Below are 23,118 nucleotides of genomic sequence, written 5' to 3' on the forward strand. Positions count from 1 at the left end.
GGGGCTGGTTGATACAGTGGAACGCCAATTCTGGGCCCGGCAAACAAGCACAGACTGGTGGGACCGCATAGTGTTGCAGGTATGGGATGATTCACAGTGGCTGCGAAACTTTTGCATGCGTAAGGCCACTTTCCTTGAACTTTTTGAGTTGCTTTCCCCCGCCCTGAAGCACAGGAATACCAAGATGAGAGCTGCCTTGACAGTAGAGAAGTGAGTGGCGATAGCCCTGTGGAAGCTTGCAATGCCTGACTGCTACCGGTCAGTCGGGAATCAATTTGGAGTGGGCAAGTCTACTGTGGGGACTGCTGTGATACAAGTAACCAGTGCAATCACTGACGTTCTGCTATCAAGGATAGTGACTCTGGGAAATGTGCAGGTCATAGTGGATGGCTTTGCTGCAATGGGGTTCCCTAACTGTGGTGGGGTGATAGACGGAACACACATCCCTATCTTGGCACTGGACCACCTTGCCAAACCGCAAGGGATACTTCTAAATGGTGCTGCAAGCCCTGGTTGATCACAAGGGACGTTTCACCAACATCAGTGTGGGATGGCCGGGAAAGGTCCATGATGCTCGCATCTTTAGGAACTCAGAGCAGTTGTAAAAAGGGACTTACTTCCCAGACCAGAAAATTACCGTTGGGGATGTTGAAAAGCCAGTAGTTATCCTTGGGGATCCAGCCTACCCCTTAATGCCATGGCTCATAAAGCCGTACACAGGCAGCCTGGACAGTAGTAAGGAGCAGTTCAACTATAGGCTGAGCAAGTGCAGAATGGTGGTAGAATGTGCCTTTGGATGTTTAAAAAGCTCGCTGGCGCTGTTTGCTGACTAGGTTAGACCTCAGCGCAACCAACATTCCCATTGTTACTGCTGTTTGCTGTGTGCTCCATAATATCTGTGAGAGTAAGGGGGAGATGTTTATGGCAGGGAGGGAGGTTGAGGCAAATTGCCTGGCGGCCGATTTTGAGCAGCCAGACACCAGGGCGGTTAGAAGAGCACAGCTAGGTGCGCTGCGCATCAGAGAGGCTTTGAAAACCAGTTTCATGACTGGCCAGGCTACAGTGTGACAGCTGTGTGTGTTTCTCCTTGCTGCAAACTCACCCCTTTTGTTGCTTTTAATTCCCTGTAAGCCAACCACCCTCCCCCTTTCAATCACAGCTGGCAAAGGAAATGAAGTAACTATTGTTTTGAAACGATGCATTCTTCTTTTATTAATTAAAAAAATGAAAATAAAAGAGATAACTGACAAGGTATCCCGGGTGGGGTGGGGTGCAGGAGGAGGGAAGGACAAGGCCACGTTGCTTATTGTAGCCACACCAGAAATCAAAACTGTTTGAATGACAGCCTTCTGTTGCTTGGGCCATCCTCTGGAGTGGAGTGGCTCGGTGCCCGGAGCCTCACCCCCTCCCCGTGTTCTTGGGAGTCTGGGTGAGGAGGATATGGAACTTGGGGAGGAGGGCAGGTGGTTAAGGGAGACTCTGTCAAAGTGAATCAAACAATTCACAGCAGACAGCACATGTGCTTTAGGTACAAGGTCGCATTTCGTCTTTTATATTGAGCGCCTGCTGGTATGGTGACACATCACACACAGCTGGGCAACAGAATTTGGAGGGGCTGCGTTTTTCAGGTGGATGTGCAGCGCACACCTCTCCCCACCCCACCGCATGGCTATTCTCTGGGATGATCCCTTCACCCCTTCCCATGCCATGTGGCTGTTCTCCGGGATGATCCCTTTTAGCCAAGCGCAAACAATCCAGCATGAACAGGGTCCTTTTACTATTCCCTTACAAAAATTCCCCTATTTCAACCAGGTGACCATGAATGATATCGCTCTCCTGAGGATAACACAGAAAGATAAAGACCGAATGTTGCTTGAATGCGACCAAAACCCAGGATCATTTGCTGCCATGCTTTGTGCTACAATGATTCCAGACTACTTGCTACTGGCTTGGCGTGGTAAAGTGTCCTACTGTGGAAGACGAAATAAGGCAGCCCTCCCCAGAAACCTTCTGCAAAGGCTTTCAGAGTACCTCCAGGAGAGCTTCATGGAGATGTCCCTGGAGGATTTCCGCTCCATCCCCAGACACGTTAACAGACTTTTCCAGTAGCTGTACTGGCTGTGAATGCATCCCAATTCTTCAGGGCAAATCAAACATTTAAACACTATTGCTTTTAAACCCTGTACTGTAGTTACAAATGTGCACTCACCAGAGGTGCCTTCTCTGGCTTCAGGGTCGGGGATCCTGCCTTGGGAGGGTATTGGCTCCAGGGTGATGAAAAGGTCCTGGCTGCTGGGGAGAACGGATTCACCACTTGCTTGCTGTGCAGTCTCCTCCTCCTCATCCGCAAAATCCTCCTCCCTGTTGCATGAGACTCCCCCCTTGCAGGCGTCTGCGGACAGTGGTGGGGTAGTGGTAGGGTCCCCCCCTAGAATGCCATGCAGCTGATCATAAAAGCGGCATGTATGGGGCTCTGACCCGGAGCGACTGTTTGCCTCCTTTGTCTTTTGGTAGGCTTGCCTGAGCTCCTTAACTTTCACGTGGCGCTGCTGTGTGTCCCTGTTGTAGCCTCTCTCCACCGTGCCCTGTGCGATTTTGGAATATATATTAGCATTTCTTCTTTTTGATCGGAGTTCGGCCTGCACAGATTCTTCTCTCCATACAGCAATCAGATCCAGTGTCTCCCTTTCGGTCCATGCTGGAGCTTGTTTGCGATTCTGGGGGGACTGCATGGTCACCTGTGCTTCTGAGCTTGCCACACTGACTAAACAGGAAATTAAATTCAAATTTCCTGGGTCTTTTACTGTGTACCTGGCTAGTACATTGGAATTCAAAGCGCTGTCTAGAGCGGTCACATTGGAGCACTCTGGGATAGCTCCCAGAGGCCAATACTATCAAATTACGTCTGTACTACCCCAAATTCGACCCAGCAAGGTCGATTTTAGCACTACTCCCCTCACCGGAGAGGAGTACAGAAGTTGATTTTAAGAGCCCTTTAGGTCAACAGAACGGGGTTGGTTGTGAAGACGCATTCATTTTAAAATCGACCTAACACAGCTAAATTCAACCTAACCCCATAGTGTAGACCAGGGCTAAGTTGTGGGGGAAGGCTAGTGAGATCCAGGGCAACAGCTGGTGAGAAACCCAGGCTCCCTTTCTCCATGCAGCTGTGATTTCTAATTCAGTAGTGCTTTCTTTTAGTGTCCGCTTCTGACTAGAGTAGAGGACTTCAAGCTGTATTTCCATTTAAGTTCTACAAAGGGGAAGGAGCTTCATCTTGTCATTTCCAACTCTCTGAGCATTCTGCCTGCTGTGAAGAGTGAGTGGGGAAGTGGGCAGTGGGATCTGCTTCTCTAACTCTCCCTCCCAGCCTTTTTTGGGCCACTTTGTCATGAAAATAGCTCCAGCCTAGCTTTAGGCAAGCAGCAGTGGCATGAAATGGACATGACTGGTGGTAATGTCACTGTTGCTGGCAGGATTCTGAAACGCCAGTGAAACTAAAAAGAGTCTTGGTAATTTCACACCTTTTGCTGTTTGGCAGAACTATAAGCAGCAACATAAGTGGTAGGTGCTTTGCAGGTTCCCCTGTGTGACCCTGAGTCAATTTACACTCCATTCACGTTCATAATTCATCTTCACAATCATTACAGCCAGAAACTTACTTTTTCAGCGACAGCATGGCATTGGTTTTCTCAACACTTGATGGAATAGACTTTGTTAAAGCAGTGGAGAAAAGCAACAAAGCAAATTTAGTCACTCTTGGAGTTGAGGGAATATTTTACTGATTATAGATCCTAATCCAATTCCCCTGGTTGATTATGGTGGTAGTCCTCGAGAGACCAGTGAAATTAGTGTTTGTTTTCTTTCTGGCACGCAAGATTTTTTAATTTTTAAAATTAATTTAAAAAAACCTTAAATATACTCAGTATTCCCAGACCAAAAGTACATTCAGATGGAGGTAAGTTTGGGAGGACATGTCAGTAATTTAGGGTAAAAACAAATTACAGGGATAGTGCAGTTTTCTCAAAACCAAGCATTATAAATCCAAGAACTTCAGAGTTAAGGTTAAACTTAACAGAAATCCATCATATTAATGTATAGCAAGTTTCCCTTTTGGCATTCCCTGTTGAATAGATCTGATGCAGCAGATGGTATTTGAAAAGAAACTTTAAGATTAATGGTCATGTTTTGCTTCTGTTTCTCATAATTGAGAGGCTGGCACATAAAACTTCATAAAAACTCAAAGGTATTGCCCTTTCAAAATGCCTACCAATATCAATTGTTCTCATCAGGACTGAGGGCATAGGCAGCTCTGAGTTAAGCTGTCATTTTCAAAATGTCCATGATTGTTCTTAATGGGACTGAGACTACAGACTGCCCAATGACAGACAGCAGCCATTTTGAAATAGGGCATTTCTTCATGAGTTTCTCTGAGGGAGAACACTATTCTTCAGCCTTTGCTGAAAGAGAAACTTTCAGTTGTAAAGAATAATGAAAAAAAGACCATTAATCCTAAAAATGTCTTTTCAAAAACGACCCATTGCTGTAGATCTGTTCTATTTTTTGTCTGCCCATTTTTTTTATTTATTTTATTTTGTAGATCGACAACTACCTGAGATGAGATCATTCAGGACAAAAAAAAAGTCTGAGACGGATGCTAAATTTCTTACAGCATCCACTCTTTAAAATTTTAACTCATAAACTAATTAACTGATTTACTTGTAAATCCCCAGAAAATTCATTTTGTATTTAAACAATAAGTGGTGTAATTTTGGGCAAGATATGTCCTACTTAAAATAGGCACTTAATCTCTTTATCAAGTGCAAAACTCAACTTGCCCTTAACTCTGTTAGAGCTGCAACAAGGGCTTCCATAATAAGATAGAATTTAAAAATTTCATGCATGAAGTACTCATGAATTACTCCTGGTTCTGCAGCGATGTGTCCTGATGACTTTTACTGACAACATCCATTGGGATGAAAGACCTGATTAAATGGGTCTCAATTAGTAGGATAACTCAGGTATTTTGTTGGAACGAAGACGTTAGATATTCTCCAGGAGTCGGGAACATTTTCAGTCTATCGGAAAGAGAAAATCAGTAGACCTTGTTTGAATAAAGGCCATGAGAATTGTTGTGGGATTTGGGGAATTCTGTGGCCTGGCTTGTCATCCAAGTCATTAACATTTTCCATGCTCCTAAATTGTAGCTGCCTGACCGTTTATTTTGTGGAGTTATAAGGAAGATTAAGAAAAACATTTTTATTTCAGAGTTGCTGGGAGCTGTTTGAGAGCATTTTTTACCAGTCTCCCAGGACAATAAGTTTTAAAGAAGCCTGGTAAAAAAACAAACCAGTCTTAATAGAGTTGGGTGCTATCGACAGAGAATTATAAACAGAGATTGTCACCCCCACCCCACCCCCAGTTTATATGTACTGTATGGCCTGTCCCCACCAAACCCCCCTTTCAATAGAGAAGCAATTCTTCTTCAGCTATGTCCTGTAAAAACATTTCATATACTGGCCAGCACTATTGACTTTAGCAAGAAATTTGTTTTTGGAAAGGGGGAAAAAAAGGTTTCAAATGATTCCTGCTAGTAGTAATGATACAAAAAAATAAACTTTAGGCACTGAAAAATGGCAGCCATGCCATTTCTTTTTAACCTTCCCAACCTTTCTTTTTAACCTGCGTTATTGATTACCGCTGTGCTTAAGTTAATATTAGAAATGGGTGTTTGACTTGTGGAGTATACTCTGAAGAGGGGGCAGGGGGAGGTATGCCTTATGTTTTACATGGCACTTCAGATCAGAAAACATTGACATGACCATTCAGGTTACCAAACTGTGGACTTGCTCATAGGTCCCCACCTACACGACGAAAACTAATCATATTTGGCAGTGGTGGTCTGCCGCTGATCCCCTCTACTTCCCTTGGGGTTGAAAATGGTTTAACTACTCGTAGAGATGGGTTGAAACTGTTTTATAAACATTTTAGTAGGTACCCCCTCTCTCTTTCTGAAATGGGGTTGAAGGATTTGTTCCTCTGTTCCAGCTGCTGAGACATTTTCAGTGTCAGCTAAAGGGCTGGGAATGAACCTTCTTGCACTCACCATTGTCAGCACATGGTCACACTCGCACTGTAGATGAGGCCATAGAGGAGGCAAATTCAGTGCTAGTTTGCTATTCATGTGCCGTCTAACTTTCATACAGGTTTGGGGGGCTTAAAGATCTCCCCCAAAGACTGGAATATGGTTGAATGTTAGTTTGCATCTTTCTCTACACCCTAAACATGAAAAACATCTTTTGCCCTTGGGGAAGGGAAAAGTAATCTCCAGCTGGAATTCATGATATTTTATTGAGTAAATGAGCAGTGTCATGGTTGTGTTGCAATCTCACTGGCAACACAAATGGTGTTTTGAGAGGGAACAGCCGTTTCATACACACTTAAACTGTCTTGAGCCACCACCCTCCCCACATGATCCTTCATCTTTTCCCTTAGGGGGAGAAGCATAGAATAAATGAGTTAAGGAGGAGAGTTAAATCAAAAAGCTGCGTTTTGTCCCTTAAAAACAGTAGTTTCCCTTTTCTCTTTGCTTGTTAATACTGCATGAAATAATTCATGTTTCATAAGTGTGTTTTGGAACATGGGGTCCCAAAGTGGTGCAAACCAGTGGGTTCATCTTATCTACTCTCCTGGGACTGGCAGAAGGAATGTGCAACTGGCCAGTTGTTGCACATGCATGCGTGCTTGGTGTGTGTGTCGGGGGGGGGGGGGTTATGGGGTACAGAGGACCTTAGTGTTCCACAGCACCATCAGCATATCCGGTTACTTCAGCGTTGAATAGTATCTTCCATAATATGACCTTTTCTGGATGATGGACATCTTACTCCCTTAGGTCCCTTTTAAGAAATCCAGCCATTATGTCTGATTGATGTAGGTCTTGGGTGTGTTACAACGCATGGCACCAGAGTTCTATTGTCTTCAATAGCCCAAGAGTCCCACCAACACCATTCCTCTTTTGTAGTGTGAATCATCCCCTTCAGGAATTTAATTCTATTAATCTACAAGCTGGTCTACACTGAAAACTTACATCAGAGCTCTTGGGGATATGAAAAATTGACACCCCTGAGAGATGTAGCTATGCTGACCTAATCCCCGGTGTAGACAGCACTAGGTTGTTGGAGGAATTCTTCTGTGGACCTAGCTCCCCCCTCTCGGGGAAGTGGATTAACTACAGTGACATGAGTGTTTACACTGAAGCGCGACAGTGGCACCGCTGCAGCATTTTAAGTGTAGACATACTCCAGGGCGATTTACTTCAATATTAATCTTTTTGGAGAGCTGATGCAGCATATCCTGCCATGACAAATTATTCCTGGTAGCAGAGTAAGAAAAATAGGGAAAAGGTTGACACTTTGGGGCAGATTCTGCACTTACTTAAATTAGCATAAATCCAGAATAATTGTACTGGAACCAAAGGAGTCTTGTATGACTCACAACAATTTAACTGAGAGCAGAATTCAACTTCTTTTCACTGCTGCTTTGAATATATTTGTTGGTTCCCTGGACCCCTTGGATCCATCTGGAAACTCTGTTGCCTTTTCAGCAGTGGGTCTGTTTCAGCTTCCTTATGACTGGAAAATAAAAAAAAAACAAGGCCATGATCCAGTAAGGAGCTCCATGCGAGTGGACTTTCATACAAGTCACTGGAGCTCCTTCTGGTCTTAGAAGTCTACCCATGCAGAACTCGTAGCCAAGTGGCAACTTACATTAGCAATGCTGTGTAACAACTACAGTAGAAAGTGAGCTAAGTGCAAGGTGAGTGTTTGGTTTCCCTTTGAATTGCTGATATCAGCTGCCGCCTTAGCCCCACTGTGTTGATGTGGCACGAAAGAGAAGAAGGGAGCAGATGATTATTACTGTCTCTCTCCCCATTTTCTCTTTGACATAGATGCTGGGATCTTCCTCTCCTTTGGAGATGAGTTCCCTGTGTTGCATTGTTGTAGATGGTGACATCAAGTGCACCTGATCCATCAGAATTTTGGCTTTGCAAGATCAGATTCTGAACATGAAGAGCACATGGAACTTTTTACATGCGACCCTGCACGCCTGCTGTGAGTAAAGGGAGCAGATCTAACTTTCTAGGTTCTCTGTTCACAAATCCCCCACATTCTGAGCATAATAAGAATAACTCTGTGTCACACACACAAACAAGCCTCTCTGTTCTCTGGAGCTGTCAGTGCATCCTGTCTTCTCTCGTGTATGTGTGTGTGTGTATGTATGTATACACGTACCTCGGAAGCTCTGGGGCAGGAAATGGCTGGGCTTTGCTGAGCAGTGCTGCACCGAGCACATTGTCATTCTTCAGCAATAAACAGTAAGTAGTAGTCACTACAGAGGGAACTTTGAACTCTGAATGGCCAATCTAAAAGAGCTGGTGAGGTAAATTCTTTCCCAAGTCCTCTCCATATGTACAGGAAAGGGAGTCTCTGTGTGTTGAACAGGCAGTAACCTGGAAGTGAGGCCAGCAGATCACAAAGCATTGCATTTTTCCACTTACTCCCAGTGGATGCTGTGCAAGATGATTAATATTTTAGCATCTTTGTTCTTTCTGTTTTACTTTTAACACTGGAGCAGTTTAAATCACTCTGGAAGAAAGGGCCTGACACGTCTCCAGTTACACAAACAAGCACTGGTGCTAGGGCTAAAAATGAAAGTAATGTTTTGGGAGAGATGAGGGAGACTTTAAATGTCTGTCTTCGCCAAAGGTCACTCTCCAGTTCTTCGATGGGAAACAGGAGTTAAGCTCATAGGTATTGCAAGGACTGGGGCTTAACTTGTTTATCCTAGTATCTGGGTGCTTCCTGTTAACCACATGTGTGCCTGAAGATAAAATGTACTACATCTATTGGACATACGTGACATGAAAACCTGAACAGAGACTGTCCTGTTAGTATGACACCACCTGATGGGCTTTCTCACTACTTATGGAATTGAACTACAACTTGCACCGTCTTAGGCCTCTTAGTAGACAGATTTTAAGAACTAGAAGAAGAATGGGAAAAGGGATGGTTTTCCTTTTAAACAATGTTACTTTCTCTTAGGAAAACCAGAATAATTCTTGGGGAAAGCTTCGTTTGTGTTCTAGGTTTCATGTAGCTAAAGAAATAAATGAGATAAAATGCAACTGGTGCATCGCCTGCCTTTTACAAGAACAGCAGCTCAAATTGCACAGTAATTGCTAATTCTCATTTTTAGTTTGGGTACGGAAAAATCCAAGCTGATATTCAAGCCGCTGCTCATCCCCCACACACCTAAGAAAACCCCTAGTTTTATGGCTGACGTACAGTTGTGATCTGGTGCTTACAGCAAAGGACTGGCCATCGGGGTTCCTGGCTTGTCCACTGACTCACAGTGTGACTGTGGGCAGATCACTTAACCTCTCTGTGACTTTGTTCCCCACCTGTGAAATGGGGGCATACCACCTTGCATTGCTGGTGAAGCTTAATTTATTGTTTGCAGAAGTTGCAAAGTAGTCCTCTTGCTAAAGGGCTTTGAAATCCTCTGCTACAGAGTGCTAAACGATGCAGCCTGGGTACAAGCCCTGGGAAACTACCAAGTAAAAATGCTTGGCACTTTAAGGTGCACAAACTATGCTGCTAAAGTCTCCCTGCTGCTGAATTAGTGATCCCTCTTTTGCTCATAGATTTTAAGGCCAGAAGGGAAACATGACGATCACCTAGTCTGATCTCCTGCACATCGCAGGCCACAGAACCTCACCCACTCTCTCCTACAATTGGCTCGTAACTTCTTGCTGAGTTACTGAAGTCCTCAAATTTTGATTTAATGGTTTCAAGTTACAGAGAATCCACCATTTTCTCTAGCTCAAACCGGTAAGTGACCTATGCCCCATGCTGCAGAAGCTGGTGCCCCCTCGGGTCTCTGCCAATCTGACCTGGGAGAAGATTCCTTCCCAATCCTGAATATGGTGGTCAGTTAGATCCTGCGCATGTTGGTGAGACCCACCAGCCAGACACCTAGGAAAGAATTCTCTGTAGTAACTCAGAGCCTTTTCCCTTTAGTGTCCCCCCTCCAGCCATTGGAGATTGTCAACAGCAGTAGCAGATGGGCCATATGCTGTTACAGGCAATCTCATCATACCATCCCTCCATAAATTTATCAAGCTCAATCTTGAAACAAGTTAGGTTTTTTGCTCCAACTACTCCCCTTGGAAGGCTTTTGCCATTAGTGTCTGCACTGCCTATGCCACTTACAAAAACTGGATTTATCTAGGTGAAAATTATTGGTGTATGAAATTGCCATTTAATTCACGACTGACAACACTGCAAATGTAAACAAGTCTCTGAAAAAGGACATGTCATCTGGCTTGCCTTATCCTACAGACTAACATATCTGATTGCTGTGTTTAAACTTAACATAAAAAAAATTCCCTGAACTAATGATTCACTATGAGCAGATGTAATTATCTATGAAAAGGAATGAATCATGTCACTAGGGCAGGTTTTTTTTTCCCTTGCAGCTGCCTCCAATTAATATGTCTATCAATTCTGGGATAGTAAAAACATTTTAGTCCTACTGTACAAGTACTGTACCGTCATTCTTATATTCCACTTTGTGGCTGTACTGATTAGCGGTAACTTCCTAGTTGAGCTTTGGCCATAGAAGTTGCCTGTCCTTGGAAACTAAACTTTGGAGAAAATATACTTCAAAGTTGTAGTCCTTTTGAAAATATCCAATATACCATTTACCAAGAGGGATGTAGTTAATGGCTTCTCTTAAAGGTTTTTCCCTAGGTCCTTCTTTGGGACACAGAGAAGTAGGTTAGGCAATTTTTCAGCACTTAACTGAAATGATGGAGGAGGCTGAATCTTTAACAAACAGATCTTTTCATCCAGCTGCAGGGTATGTGCGTTAAATACGTATTAAAGGAGAGTTCTAAGCAGTTTAAATAAAAATCACTTTTCAGTCATTCAGGTTTCACTTGTTTGATATGTGGGTTGTCATAATCCAGTTGTCCATAGAATTTTCCAGTCTAATGTGTTTTTTTTTTTTAATGTGTGAGGACCTTAAGCAAAAGCAAAACCTTTTTGGTGCTTTATACACCATTAAAAGGGCACAAACCTTGTATTTTCCCTGTTGCTCTTCACTCTGGTAACCTAAATGCAAAGATGATGGTGTACTTTCCTCTCTACCCTTTTCTGTCTGCTCCAAAAAATATCATATGGTGTGAATTATCTCATCTCTTACTTTATAATTAAAAGCAAATAAGATTGAGAAGAATTGTTTAAGAATTGGATGACACATAAAACAGATATGGCCCCAAGGCAGTCATGGTTGTGAAATAGATGCAATAAGAAGTTTGTCATCTTTTGTTTTCCTGGAACTGTTGCTGGCATATGTATAGTAAACTGTGGGGTCAGTGAGCCCTAAGGGAAACAACACAGTATTTGCAACTATTCCTTTCAGTTTATTTATTGATCAGTAGTTGTTAGAACTGTGAATTCCGTAGAAAAGTGTAATCACTGGTGAACTGTGGTCTGCTGAAAACTATTTGCGTTGCTGAAATGAAGCAAAGCTAATAAAATTTAATGAAAGTTTCACTATGTTTCAGAATAACAAACTACCACAAAGGCACCTGAAAGGAGAAGCATGGCTCAGATTTCAAGGCTTCAGATTTATGTGGACCAAGGCAGACGTTGCAAAGCTGTTGTAGTTGTCATGTGGTCCTGTAAGCTTTGACTTGACAGATGTGTGAGACACGGTAGAGGGCTGTGTACATGTGGTCATGGTTTAGGGGTAGGGCACTGAGGAGGGGAGACACAGATTCCTTGTTTTACAGATATATGGAGAGAGCAGTGCTGCCTTTGTATTCTAGCTTGAACCAACTGACCATATTTTAGCAAGGATGTTTGATGTTGTCATGAGGAGTCTAGCTCATTTGTAGCAGTTACCCCTGCTAGAGAAGAGCATATCGCTGCCTGATATAGATTGTTCTCCTGCTGGGTAGCAAATCATTCCACTGTAGGCTCACAATAACATTGGCTCTTTACTGCATTATTTGACTGCTAGTGACATATTGATATGAACTCCTGCGAGGAGAGCATTGGCTAAAATGAGGATTAAGAAGGAAACTAAGCAGATTTCAAGGGTATTAACAATTTGTTCACATTCCAGGGGAGAGGGGAGACGGGACTCAGTCTTCTATGATCTCTGTATGTGTTTTTAAAAGGATGTTTGCTTTGTGATTTTAAAGCATGGTTATTGCTGCTGAAGAAAGGAAGTACATGAAGTTGCCTTTAGAAAACCAGAAGGGAATAAGAATGGCATTTAGAGAATGAGGCATCTATCAAACATATTGATGTTTGAACACCCATAGTTGTAAGTAACAGCAATAACACCCAAGGCCACCGTGTTGGAGGTGGGGAAGAGTAGAAATGGGTTTGATCTATAGAGGCATGGAGTAGTGGGTGGGTAGGTAGGTTGGTAGGTGCAGTAATAGGGTGTTTTGTACCTCTGTACAGGGATTGTCATAAACACACAGTAGTTAATTATCAGACTGTCTCACTGATGAAAGCCAGGCAGTACAATGTTTTTGTGTGAGCTTAGCATGATTGTCTATGAAAGGGTTATGTAGCGTTTGTTTATGAAAGGGCAAAATCCACACGGAAAAATAGCTGCTCCTTAGTCATTTTCATTTTCCCAGTGAGAGTGTGATAGAAGATGCAGAATGTTTAATGTGACCTCAAAAATAACTTAAGTCACAATGTAAGAAAGCCAGACAGTTTCTTGCACCACCTGTATTGTGCTGTTCTCTTTGGTATTTTAATAGATAATTAATCTTGATTTTGTTGGATTTAAGTGTTTTATTTTTTGGCACATATGCACAACTTATTATACCATAAATCCCACACATTTCAGCAAATGTCATCCCAATTTGTTCCCTACAGCATAGACTACTACTAGTAAAACAGTCAAGGTCAGGAACTTGGATTCTTTAACCACTGGATTCAAGGAAACCAATTTATTCTGTTGCAGCAGAAAGGGGTAATTTCTTTTGGACCTATATCATATTGGCAGCCAATCTAGGAAAGCCATAATTGCCTTAATGCAATAGGTTTTGTGGGTGCATTAATCTGTCTTAATTAAAACTCTTGCACCCCACTGATAGATATGCAGTGAATTTCTAACTATACAATATTTTATGTTCCTTTACAAGCATGAATTATTCGTTGTTCACTCAGTGTTTGACCTGTGTCTTGCATCATGAAATCGATAAAAGTATTCTCTGTACTTCCATCAGTTAAGGGATTTAGAGCAGTTTGCCTAGGATTGTATGAAGTGCCCTTCATATCGAATGATCCTGAATCGGCAAACAGGGGTTCTCGGTAGCTTTCTTGTGGCTATTTGTGCTGTGAAAGCTAGATAAAAAATTGCATCTTAAAGAATCTTGTAACCTAAGCCTTAAATGGGGTGCATGTAGACGAGGGAAGAGCATTTGCAGTGTATCCTGTTTTGGAAATGAATGTTGGATGCTTCTTGTTTCTGATCACTTTACTGTGTAGTAGACAGCGTTGAATCTTTTTTCCCCAGGTTGTTCAAGAAGTGTGTTGATTAGACGTCGGAATATGTAGTAGCATTTATTAAAACATCTAGTATGCAGGGGATTACTTTCTTACTTGTTAGAAGGAAGGAGGAAGTCCCTTTAATCTTACTGTCTGTTCAACACCTACATTAGCATTTAGCAAAGAGCAGGATGATTGTTTGTTTGACCTGTGTCTCCGTTTACTTTATTCCCAATAAATAGCTTAAGAAAAATTCATCTGCGTCTCTCACCGAAGTTATCCTCTTTCATGATGTTTCCATGATTCCACTGCTTTTTGTTGGCCTTGCCCACTTCACTGCATGCAGTGTGTTTGCCCCAATAGCTGGTGGTCCATATAAACGGACGTTTGAATAGTGTCTATAAGGGATGATCTCCTGTGGGAACGTACATTGGCATAGGTACTTTTCTCAGGGGTGTGAAAAATCCACACCCCCTGAGAGACAGCACTAAGCTGACAGAAGAATTCTTAGCTACCATGTCTCGGGGAGGTGGATTACCTATGCCAGTGGGAGAACCCTTCTCATTGGCATAGGCAGTGGCTACACTGAAGTGCTACAGTGCTGTGCCACTCTAGTGGTTTAATTTAGACCTGCCCTAATTTCATACAATAGTAGGATCAAGAGAAAAACTTCAATGTGTTTTCATGAGGCATTTTAAGATTTAGCAATTAGCCATATTTATATGCTGTTGGATCTACTGATTTGCAGCCTTTTGAGATCTACTGATGACAAGTGCTATAGAACAGCCAGGTATTTATTTATTTATTTATTTATTTATTATATTGCTGTAATAAACTGTATTTTACATCTGTGGGGCGTATCTCAAAATGACTTACGAATGAGTGATAGAATGAAACGGTAACTGATAATACATGTTCCAGTTGCTCTTGAATCCCTGTAAACTTTCAGGCCAGTAACATATCACACTTATTTCCTTTTTCTTAGAACATCTGTTTTGGAGACCTAATACATTTGCCTGCAAAGAAACCCAGCACACCTGTCCAATTTCTTTTGAATATTAACAGTTGATAGACATGCCTGGTTTGATACATATACGTATTTTCATTTGATTCTAATAAAATACCAGAAATAACATGTTCTGGATGGTGTAAAAAGGCTCGCTTTGTAATATGGTAGTACCTTGGAAAATAGAGCGACTTGGTGATTACACTACCACATAAGGTTTTTCTAAGTAAAATAAGCTCATTGTTGTAATGATTGTTTTGTTTCTGATATTTACATGGCAGTGATTTGTAAACCTGTTAAAACTTCCTAAATAAACAGTTTATGAATGCTCCAGTTGGAGTAGCAGAGGGAGAAATATGGTGCAGAGGCAAAGCCGGAAAGAGCTAAGATGAGATTTGAAGAGATGTAGAGTCAGTATGGAGGAGAAAGTGGAAGATTGTTCTACGTGCTCGATGCAGCAGGGGAAGATTTGGACCCCAAGAGTTCTGTGGGGCGGGGGAGGGGGGGATGTCCAAAAGGGGGTGCTAGTGCTAGATGGGGTGGATCAGGAAAACTAGTGGAAGCCAGGTCAGTAAGATAGACTAGGAAGAGGGCTTTAGAAAGGTGAAAGCATCTCAGAAGCAGATCCTGAAATGAATGGGGAGCGAATGGGAGTGCTGGAAGATGAGGCTGATGTGTTTGTATTGCCTGTAAGGTATAAAGCCTGTGGCTTTCTGCAGAATCTGGGGAGCTGCAATCAATAAACATGAATCTTTAGAATGTCTCTGGCAAATAGCCATGCTGGGCAGATAGCGCTGGAAAGGTTGATAAATCTCTTGAATTTTGCACAGCAGATAGAAGTGTAATTTATGGGGCACGTCTGTCTTTGATTTCAAGATGTCTTATACAGTACTAAGCAAGTAGTCAGTGCTTAATTAGCAATAATGAGGGTGGACCAAACCCTGAGATGAGTGCTCACCTTTTATTTGAGCAAACTGTCTCCCTGACATCAGCAATGATTATAGCTAGGGATAGGCTGCAGGATTACACCCCACTGTTGATGTGGTGTTGCAGAAAGGTGCTTGAAAGGAGAAATGAGGCCCTCCTAGATTTACTAATGGAATAAGTTAATGCCTTTGCCCTAAACCAGTGTCCTTGAGCTTTGATCTCAAGAGATCTCCACTACAGTCCAGGCTCCAACGCCTGTTTAATCCAGAGTGGATGTGTGCGGCGGTCACACTGATGGACTGTGAACACCACATCCCTTCTCAGCACTACCCCTTTGGGCTGCTACTCATCTTGGCTGGATTTGAACTAGTAACCAGAAGCCAAGAACTGACTCTCCCCAACAATATCCTGACTCTTCCAACTCTTCTTGTCTCAGGGACAGTAGCGGGCAGAGGCAAACTAATGAGAGAGGTTTCAAATATGTCAAAATACTTCACACGTTTCACAAGTTGGAAAATGAGCTGGAAATGGCTGTTGGGCCACATGTCATTTCTGAAAGGGCAGCCGGGCTCCTGGGAGAAGGGTCCCAAATCTGGTCCAGCAAGCCCTGGAGAGTGAAGGTCAGAATACATTACTAAACAGTAACTGTATTCAAAATAGTGGAGAAAAGGGGCTGGATCCTCAGCTGCACCTGAGCTATGTGCCGGGTGTTCGGGTGCATAGGTAGGGGAAGGCCAGGATGGCTAGCACACAGTATGCTCTGGCTACACAGCCTTCTGCCCCCTACACTGAGCAGGCCAGTGTTGGTGCCTGGTGTAAAGCTGGTTTTGCACCACCTAGGGATTCACGCATGCAAGAACAGTCCTCCGCTGGCTTTTAAAACTAGATTTCTGCATCCTTTGCACTGCTCAGGCAGAGCAAAGAGTTGGAGCAGGGCCCTGCTCAGGTCTGAGATTTTTAAACCTTTCCTCTATTATTTTTCTCTTCTTTCTCCTGGGAACTATTTTTATAGTCACAGGATACATTGCCTTGCCACCACCCCCACCACCACTGCTCCAGCGGGTGAGCTATAGGTGCACTTTTTAAGTGCTTGAAAGCAGTCTGCCTCCAGCATTGCATCTCCTCATGCAACCCGGGGCTGCTCCCTTCGCCAGCTACCCATTGCTGTGTGCTAGCTGTGATGTAGCACAGTCCAGCAGCTGTGCTGAGATTTGCCTCTTAGTTGTAATTTCCCTATACTAGGTGTTTCATAATATTTGGATCTTCATGCCTTTTATTTGGAAACTCACTACAAGGTTTTAATGAAAGCTTTCCCGTTCACCTCTAAGGCAAAACGGGAGGGAGATGTCTTCGGAGGTGCACGTGCAGCACTGTCCTCTGCCTCTCTAGGCAACTCGTCTTACCCCATGTTTAACTTCTCAGCGTTTTACTTCCACTTTAAATCGGTGGAAAGGGGTGGAGGGGAAGCTGGGTACAGATTGATTGCACGACTTCAGTGAGCGCCTGCATTTTTCTAAACAAGCTACAGCTGTTGAACTCATGGCACCTTGGTCTTCCTCTTATGTTGGCCACTTGAAGGGTAACCCCCCAACCCGAACCCGTTAATATTGGCCTGACAGCCTGGGCCAGGCTCACGGCAGGAACTCGCTAGAAACTATTCATCATTTGTCATTTCTGACATTAGAGGTAAAGCCGTTTCGTTAAAGCAACACACTGTCCTTGTTTCTTAACAGCTGCTTTACACGGTGCACTGGGGACAGCCTGCGAGGAGACTTAACAGAAAGAAGCGAAAGTAAATAAGACATTGGTGGGTCTGTTAATCTGATCTTCTTTGCAGGTGGTGAGTTAGTGGTATTGCTTGTTCCATTTAAGATAGTGCTTGCCCTCGTTCGTACAGCACTATGATAGCGAAGGATCTCGCTGAGAGTGACTCTCTCGTCACTGACCCAACCATCTACCCCCCAGGTTTTGATCTGCCAAGGCACCTGTGGTCATCTCTGAACTGGGTTCGAACACGACAGGGCAACTGTGCAGCCAGTCTCTTTACATGCCGTTTTTCTAATGACCTGCAATCCAGCTGTCGTCCACTTCAGACTGTCACGTATCTTGTCAAGTGCCCACTGATTTATTTCGACGGCAGCTCTCACCTGGCCGATGCTGCCATTAAATGGCTGGGCACATTGCGCATACGCCGGTGATGATGGGGCTGGATTGAAATTGGAACATTTTCATGAATTCAGCCTGCCTATTTGAAGGGGCACTGCGTGTGTGCATCTGTCATTTTTGTAACTAAAATTGGATTGGTGATCGCTTAGGGCTATAGCTCCCTCTCAGTGCTGACACATAGCAAGTGCATATGCATGCTTGATTTGTGTGTGCAGTTGCTCACAGTACTGAAAATTGGAACCTGATGCTTTAATCTGAGGTTGTCCACTTCCCAGGGGCAGGCAGAGGCTTATCTGTTAATGACCTTCTCTTAGCACAGAAAAGCAGACACAGTCCCAACAGAGGCCTTGCTGGAGCCCTCCAACAGCTGAATGAGCGGTTCTCTCTCTATCTAGTCTGTACATCTGGCTCAGGGACCCAGACTGTGTGGGGAAGGGTTGTTATCTAAAATATACAAGATGATGGAGGTGGTTGGATCACTGAGCATGAGTTGATGTGTAAGGAGAGCTGCTACCAGGACCACTACAGGAGCAGTTCTGCTTCTTGCACCACTTAGGAGGACTCCTACAGAATAGGAGAAGATCTGACGTGTGTGGAGCAAGATACCGGAATTGGTAGCGCCAGGAGCAGGAACTAGCTCCTGTTCTTAGCTTGGGGCCACTGCTGGGGATGCGTGGTTTCAAGCCCCATCTCTGTATTTATCTGGAGAAGCATCTGGCAGCCCAGTTCTATTGATTTTTCCTGATGGCCACCCTCAACTATTCCATCTCAGATTTGTACCTGCTCCTCGGCTACTGGAATGCTATCTCCTGCAGACTTAAGCTGTATCAGCAGAGGAAGATGAACAGCAACTTTCCTCTTGGCTGCAGGAGTGTCCCATCAGACACTGTGCTGGGATGCTATCTGCAGCTGACATCCCAGAATGGAGCGGAAGGTCCCCTGCCCCTGCTTTCAATCAGGAAGTGGGGCAGAGACTGACTAAAGAGCAAAACCCTACCTCAGATGAAACTTAATCTGTTTTTAGAGGACTTCCTCCCCCCAAAACCAAGTTTACTTTTTTTTTTTTTTTTTTTAACAGCCCTACCCTGAAAAGTCTCTGGGGGTGTCTCATTCTTCTTTAAATGTGTTGAGGTTTTCCCTCTCTGCAGTTCTGGAAGCTCCATAGTTCTCTGAATTGTACGTTTCTAGTCCAAAATGCCCTAATGAGTCTCTTCTCTTCAGAATCTCAAATAGCATTCCACAGGGAAAAATTTAAAAAACAACATATGAGCTTTAAACAATTTACTCTGAGAGTAATTGGGTTTATACAACAGTTCATAAACCTTTAGCTGGTAAAAATCAAAGTACCATAATCTGAAAAGCAGATGGAGGAGGGGGGGTTGGGGGGTCAGGGTGAAGGCTTATAGAGTTTTCAAAGACAAATTGTTTAATTCTGTCACGAGCTAGGAAAACAAATAGTCCCGCTGCTAGATCGAAAACAGAAACATGTTAGAAATGAAACTTTAGTAGCTTTAAAGCATTGTTCATTCCACAACAAAGAAATCAAAAGGACCTTAATGGAAATATGTGATCTAGTTTATGAGAAATGAAAGGCAAAAACTTCTAAACCACATTTTACAATTCGGGCTGAATTTTAAAGTGTTTGCTTTCTCCCTCTTCCCCCCCCCTCCTCCATCCACCCCCCCCCCCCCCCGCTTCCATTGGCTGACATTTTGCACAAGGCATCTGTTTTGTGTGAATCAGTAAGGGCTATGATGTTTGTAGGTCATTTCCTTCAATCAAGAGGGGTGGCAAGACTAGCCATAGTCTCTGACTAAATGGTAAAACGGTAAATGTGAAATGTGAGACACTATTCTGAAATCCCACTTTTCAGTGCAGCGAAACTGTTTGTAGCAGATTCAAAGCTAGAAGCCATGCTCTGCCTCTGTAATGAAGTCTGCATTTATACCCCATATTAATGCCAATCAGTGGCATTTAGTCAGCCCATCCTCTTGCCAGTGATGGTCTTGCTTTAGCTGGGTTAACAGACTGATGAGATCACCTCTAATTTGTGTATCAAGCTGGTTTGTATCACATTGTTAAAACAAAACAAAACCACACACAAAGCAACAAAATCCTCTCTATTTTTTCTTATTGGACTTCAAAAGCTTGCATTATAAACAATGTGTTCTGCCCAGTGAAAGCAACATTTTCTTGCTAAAAGCCATTGCCTCAGCCAATAAACAGCAGAAATTAAGAGTTCTCACTGGTGTTTGGTTTTCATTTATTATGGCATGCTTTTAGGAACAATACAGTTTGTCCATTTCTCCAGCGGGAAAATAGTGAAGGTAAAATCTGCTTTTAAATAAGCTGGAACTAAATCCTTTGCCACTTAAGGGGTATATTTTCTTTTCCGCTTGCATACGCATGACCCCCTTCTCTCCTGCCTCTGCCCCCTCATCCCAAAAAAGTAAAAGGCAAGAATGGTCAAGATGTGAACTTCAAACGTGGGGAACTCTGGAAAAGTGAAAAATATATAGTTTCAATGATTTGCCTTTTGGTAACTGTTCACAGCACGTTGGCAGCTCACGTAGGCTGGCATTTTCAAAGGCGCATGAGGGAGGTGCCAAAATCGCATTGGCTTTCAATGGGAATTGGGTGCCTGATTTCCTTAGGCAGCTTTTAAAACCCCAGCAAGAATAGTGAAGTAGAAGTAAGGGATGGGAATGCCATGCAGTAGTAAACAAGTGGTGGAGTCCCCAGCCTTAAGGAGGACTTAACCCTGGAAATCCATCCCGTGTGAAGATAAGCATTACATCTGGGAAGCCATGCTGGACACGTGCCACATTTGTGTACTTAGGGAATTAAAGAAGAGAAGAGAACTTTCTCTCCTTCCTCTTTCCTGAATTAGTCTTCTGCTTGAGACTTCAGTTGTAACTAAAAGCGTCATTCTCTGTCTGACTTAAGGTGTGTGCTGTGTTTAGTTTTCACATTGCAGATTGTATCAATCAGTAACAACTAGACAGTGCATACTTCTGTAGTCTTTCCTACAAAGACTATTCCCAAACACTTCAGAGTTTGAAACAGATGCCAAGCAGTAGGAAAGGAAGAGGGATAGTCAAGGGAGAAGAGAAGTTTTCATTTGAACTTGGAAAATGGATTGAATGTTGATGAGGCAGACCTATAGGAAAGCTGTACTGGACACTAGCTATGTATGGCAAAGTGGTTCCTGATGTTTGTTCAAACATTGAAAATACAACAAAAAAGAGAACTAAAGTTGTGACAAATGGGTGTTCAGCACGTGTTCAAACCTCCTTGAGAAAGAAGTAACACGGAACAGTCTTAAACCTCATTGTGGAAATTCAAAATTTCTGCTGCAACCACCATCAGCTTCATGCTTGGGTGACTGAAGGAGGGTTGATGGACCAACTTTCCAACATGCCATCCCTTTTGGCCAGCGTCCTTGCTCCCCTCAGACTCCTCTTTTCTCCTGCCTTTCTGCAATTCTTTCCTGCTCCTCTGCTCTCTTCGCATCTTATGGCATTATATAAATGTTGTTAGTGATAGCAATGGGCTGCCAGCATTGCTCCAAGTGGAATCACTGGAAAGTAATCTGCTTCCTCCCTCCCTCTTCTCAAAGGGCTGTCTGTCTCCACACCACTCTCACAGAGCATGTGGTACACTATTTCAGTTGCAGACTGAATTGATCTGCTGTTCTATTCACATGGAGTCATTGTCTGAGTCTGTTCATTCAGCCCCTTCCCTGCTGATCCTTTGCTCCTATGACTACTGTGGCATTTACGTCCCTTTGAAATATCAATGGAACATATTGCAAAGTTTATTTTTCTTGATACACCTGACACATTAGGCAGCAGCACTGTGGTTGATAATTGAAATGTTAGCTAACACTTTCCAGCTTGCAAGTCATGGCAGGTGCACTTCCTATGGCTTTTTCTTTTGCAAAGAACACCTCATATCATAAGCAGGGAGTACTCTGTGCTCGCGGTACCCAGCATACAATGGTTGGTGAAGTTCTCTTTCCACCAGTGCAGTTAGACTTAATAGTCAGCATCAATTAGAGATAGGGAGAGAGATGTTGTTGTGATGAAAGTATCTTCACCATATCGGAGAGGTGTAAAGCATGTCTTGTTTCAGCATGTCAAAAATCAGGTGAATAAAAATTTACCACTGCAGCTGGAATAGCCTTAACAAACATGTATTGTGCTGCCAGCATCTGCTTTTATAGCCCTGAAACCTGATAGGAATCAAACCACAATCCTAATAAAAAGAAGTTACCAACACAGTCGCCTCAGTTAGCTTTTAAACATATAATTCTGTCTGCTTGTAGATGGGGGAATTATAAAGTATATCAGACATCCTCCCAGAATGGAGGACACAACAGAGACACAGAGCTACCTGAGGTGTAGTAAAATAAAGACATTAAGATGCAGCTCTCAGCCATTTCTCCTGTGTCTGGCCTCTAGCAATAGACACCCAGGTGTAATCTTACTGCAAACAGATATTGATATTGTGACAATAGTGTGATAACATTTTAAATGTATACTTAGAAGAGCTGTAATGAGATACAGGAGGTGTCAAATAGCAATAACCAATACATAGAGGATAGTGTGTACTGGTCGAAGACTGACAAGGGAAGCAATGGGGAAATGCACTGGACGATGAGCGATCAGAGAAATGGTAGAACAGGAAACAACAAAGTCTGATAATGGAGGAGGGAGGAGCAGAGTGGGAAGTGCTTGGATACTACGGTGCTGAATGTTGTACAAGACCCATAGATTATAAGTAGTCTGCAGTAAACCTGGATACTTAATAATACATTATGGTCGTCTAGTAGTAGTAGTAAATACCTAGCTCTTATAGTGTTTTTCATCAGGGTACTAAAGGGAGTTTTCCCAGATCTTATCTTAGTTGGGAGCAAACTTCTGCGTGCTTTTCCACATGTGATGAGTCAGTGTTCTTAAATGCCACCCACGGAGAGAGAGAGAGAAAAGGATAGACATCCGTACAGTAACTGTCCTGCTAGCAAACTAGCCACATTTTGTATATTATGCAGTGAAACATTTTTGCAAACCGATGTCACTGCACAATGTGGCAGTAATACCGCTAATTGAACAAAACCGCTGGTTTACAAGTCAAAAGCGTGACGAAAACTTTCAGGTTTTGGAGAAAGCTAGAGAAATGGGGAAAGTTATTCAACCACCAACTGTGCAAAGGTGAATTAATGCTCACCACAGATCAATAGGAAGGATTGCCAAGAAGTTAGGACTAGAAGAATGAAGTAATCTTTAAATCACATGCATACAAGACAATGCAGTGTGTTTTTCATGGGAAGCTGGATTTTTACAATGCACTGGCTATTAAAAATATTAGAAGAAACTGAATTAAAGGCTCTGCAGTGTTTGTAAAGAGAGAGTTAACAGTAACCAGAATTAACAAACC

General features: G+C 43.0%; 1 protein-coding gene across 12 annotated transcripts in view; it reads left to right on the top strand.

Annotated features, from left to right (window-relative positions):
- STX8 (syntaxin 8) overlaps positions 1-23,118 on the top strand; it is a 175,017-nt gene that overhangs the window by 67,334 nt on the left and 84,565 nt on the right. For 2 of the 12 annotated variants that reach the window (XM_037913371.2, XM_037913373.2), the window contains one exon: positions 14,566-14,919. The exons of the other annotated variants lie outside the window; for them this stretch is intronic. In XM_037913371.2, the coding sequence (XP_037769299.1) occupies positions 14,566-14,587 (22 nt within the window). In that variant the 3' untranslated portion in view covers positions 14,588-14,919. Of the gene's footprint in view, positions 1-14,565; positions 14,920-23,118 lie in introns of those variants that run through there. 12 annotated transcript variants of the gene reach the window in all.

This window comes from Chelonia mydas, chromosome 14, assembly GCF_015237465.2.
Source record: "Chelonia mydas isolate rCheMyd1 chromosome 14, rCheMyd1.pri.v2, whole genome shotgun sequence".
NCBI lineage: Eukaryota > Metazoa > Chordata > Testudines > Cheloniidae > Chelonia > Chelonia mydas.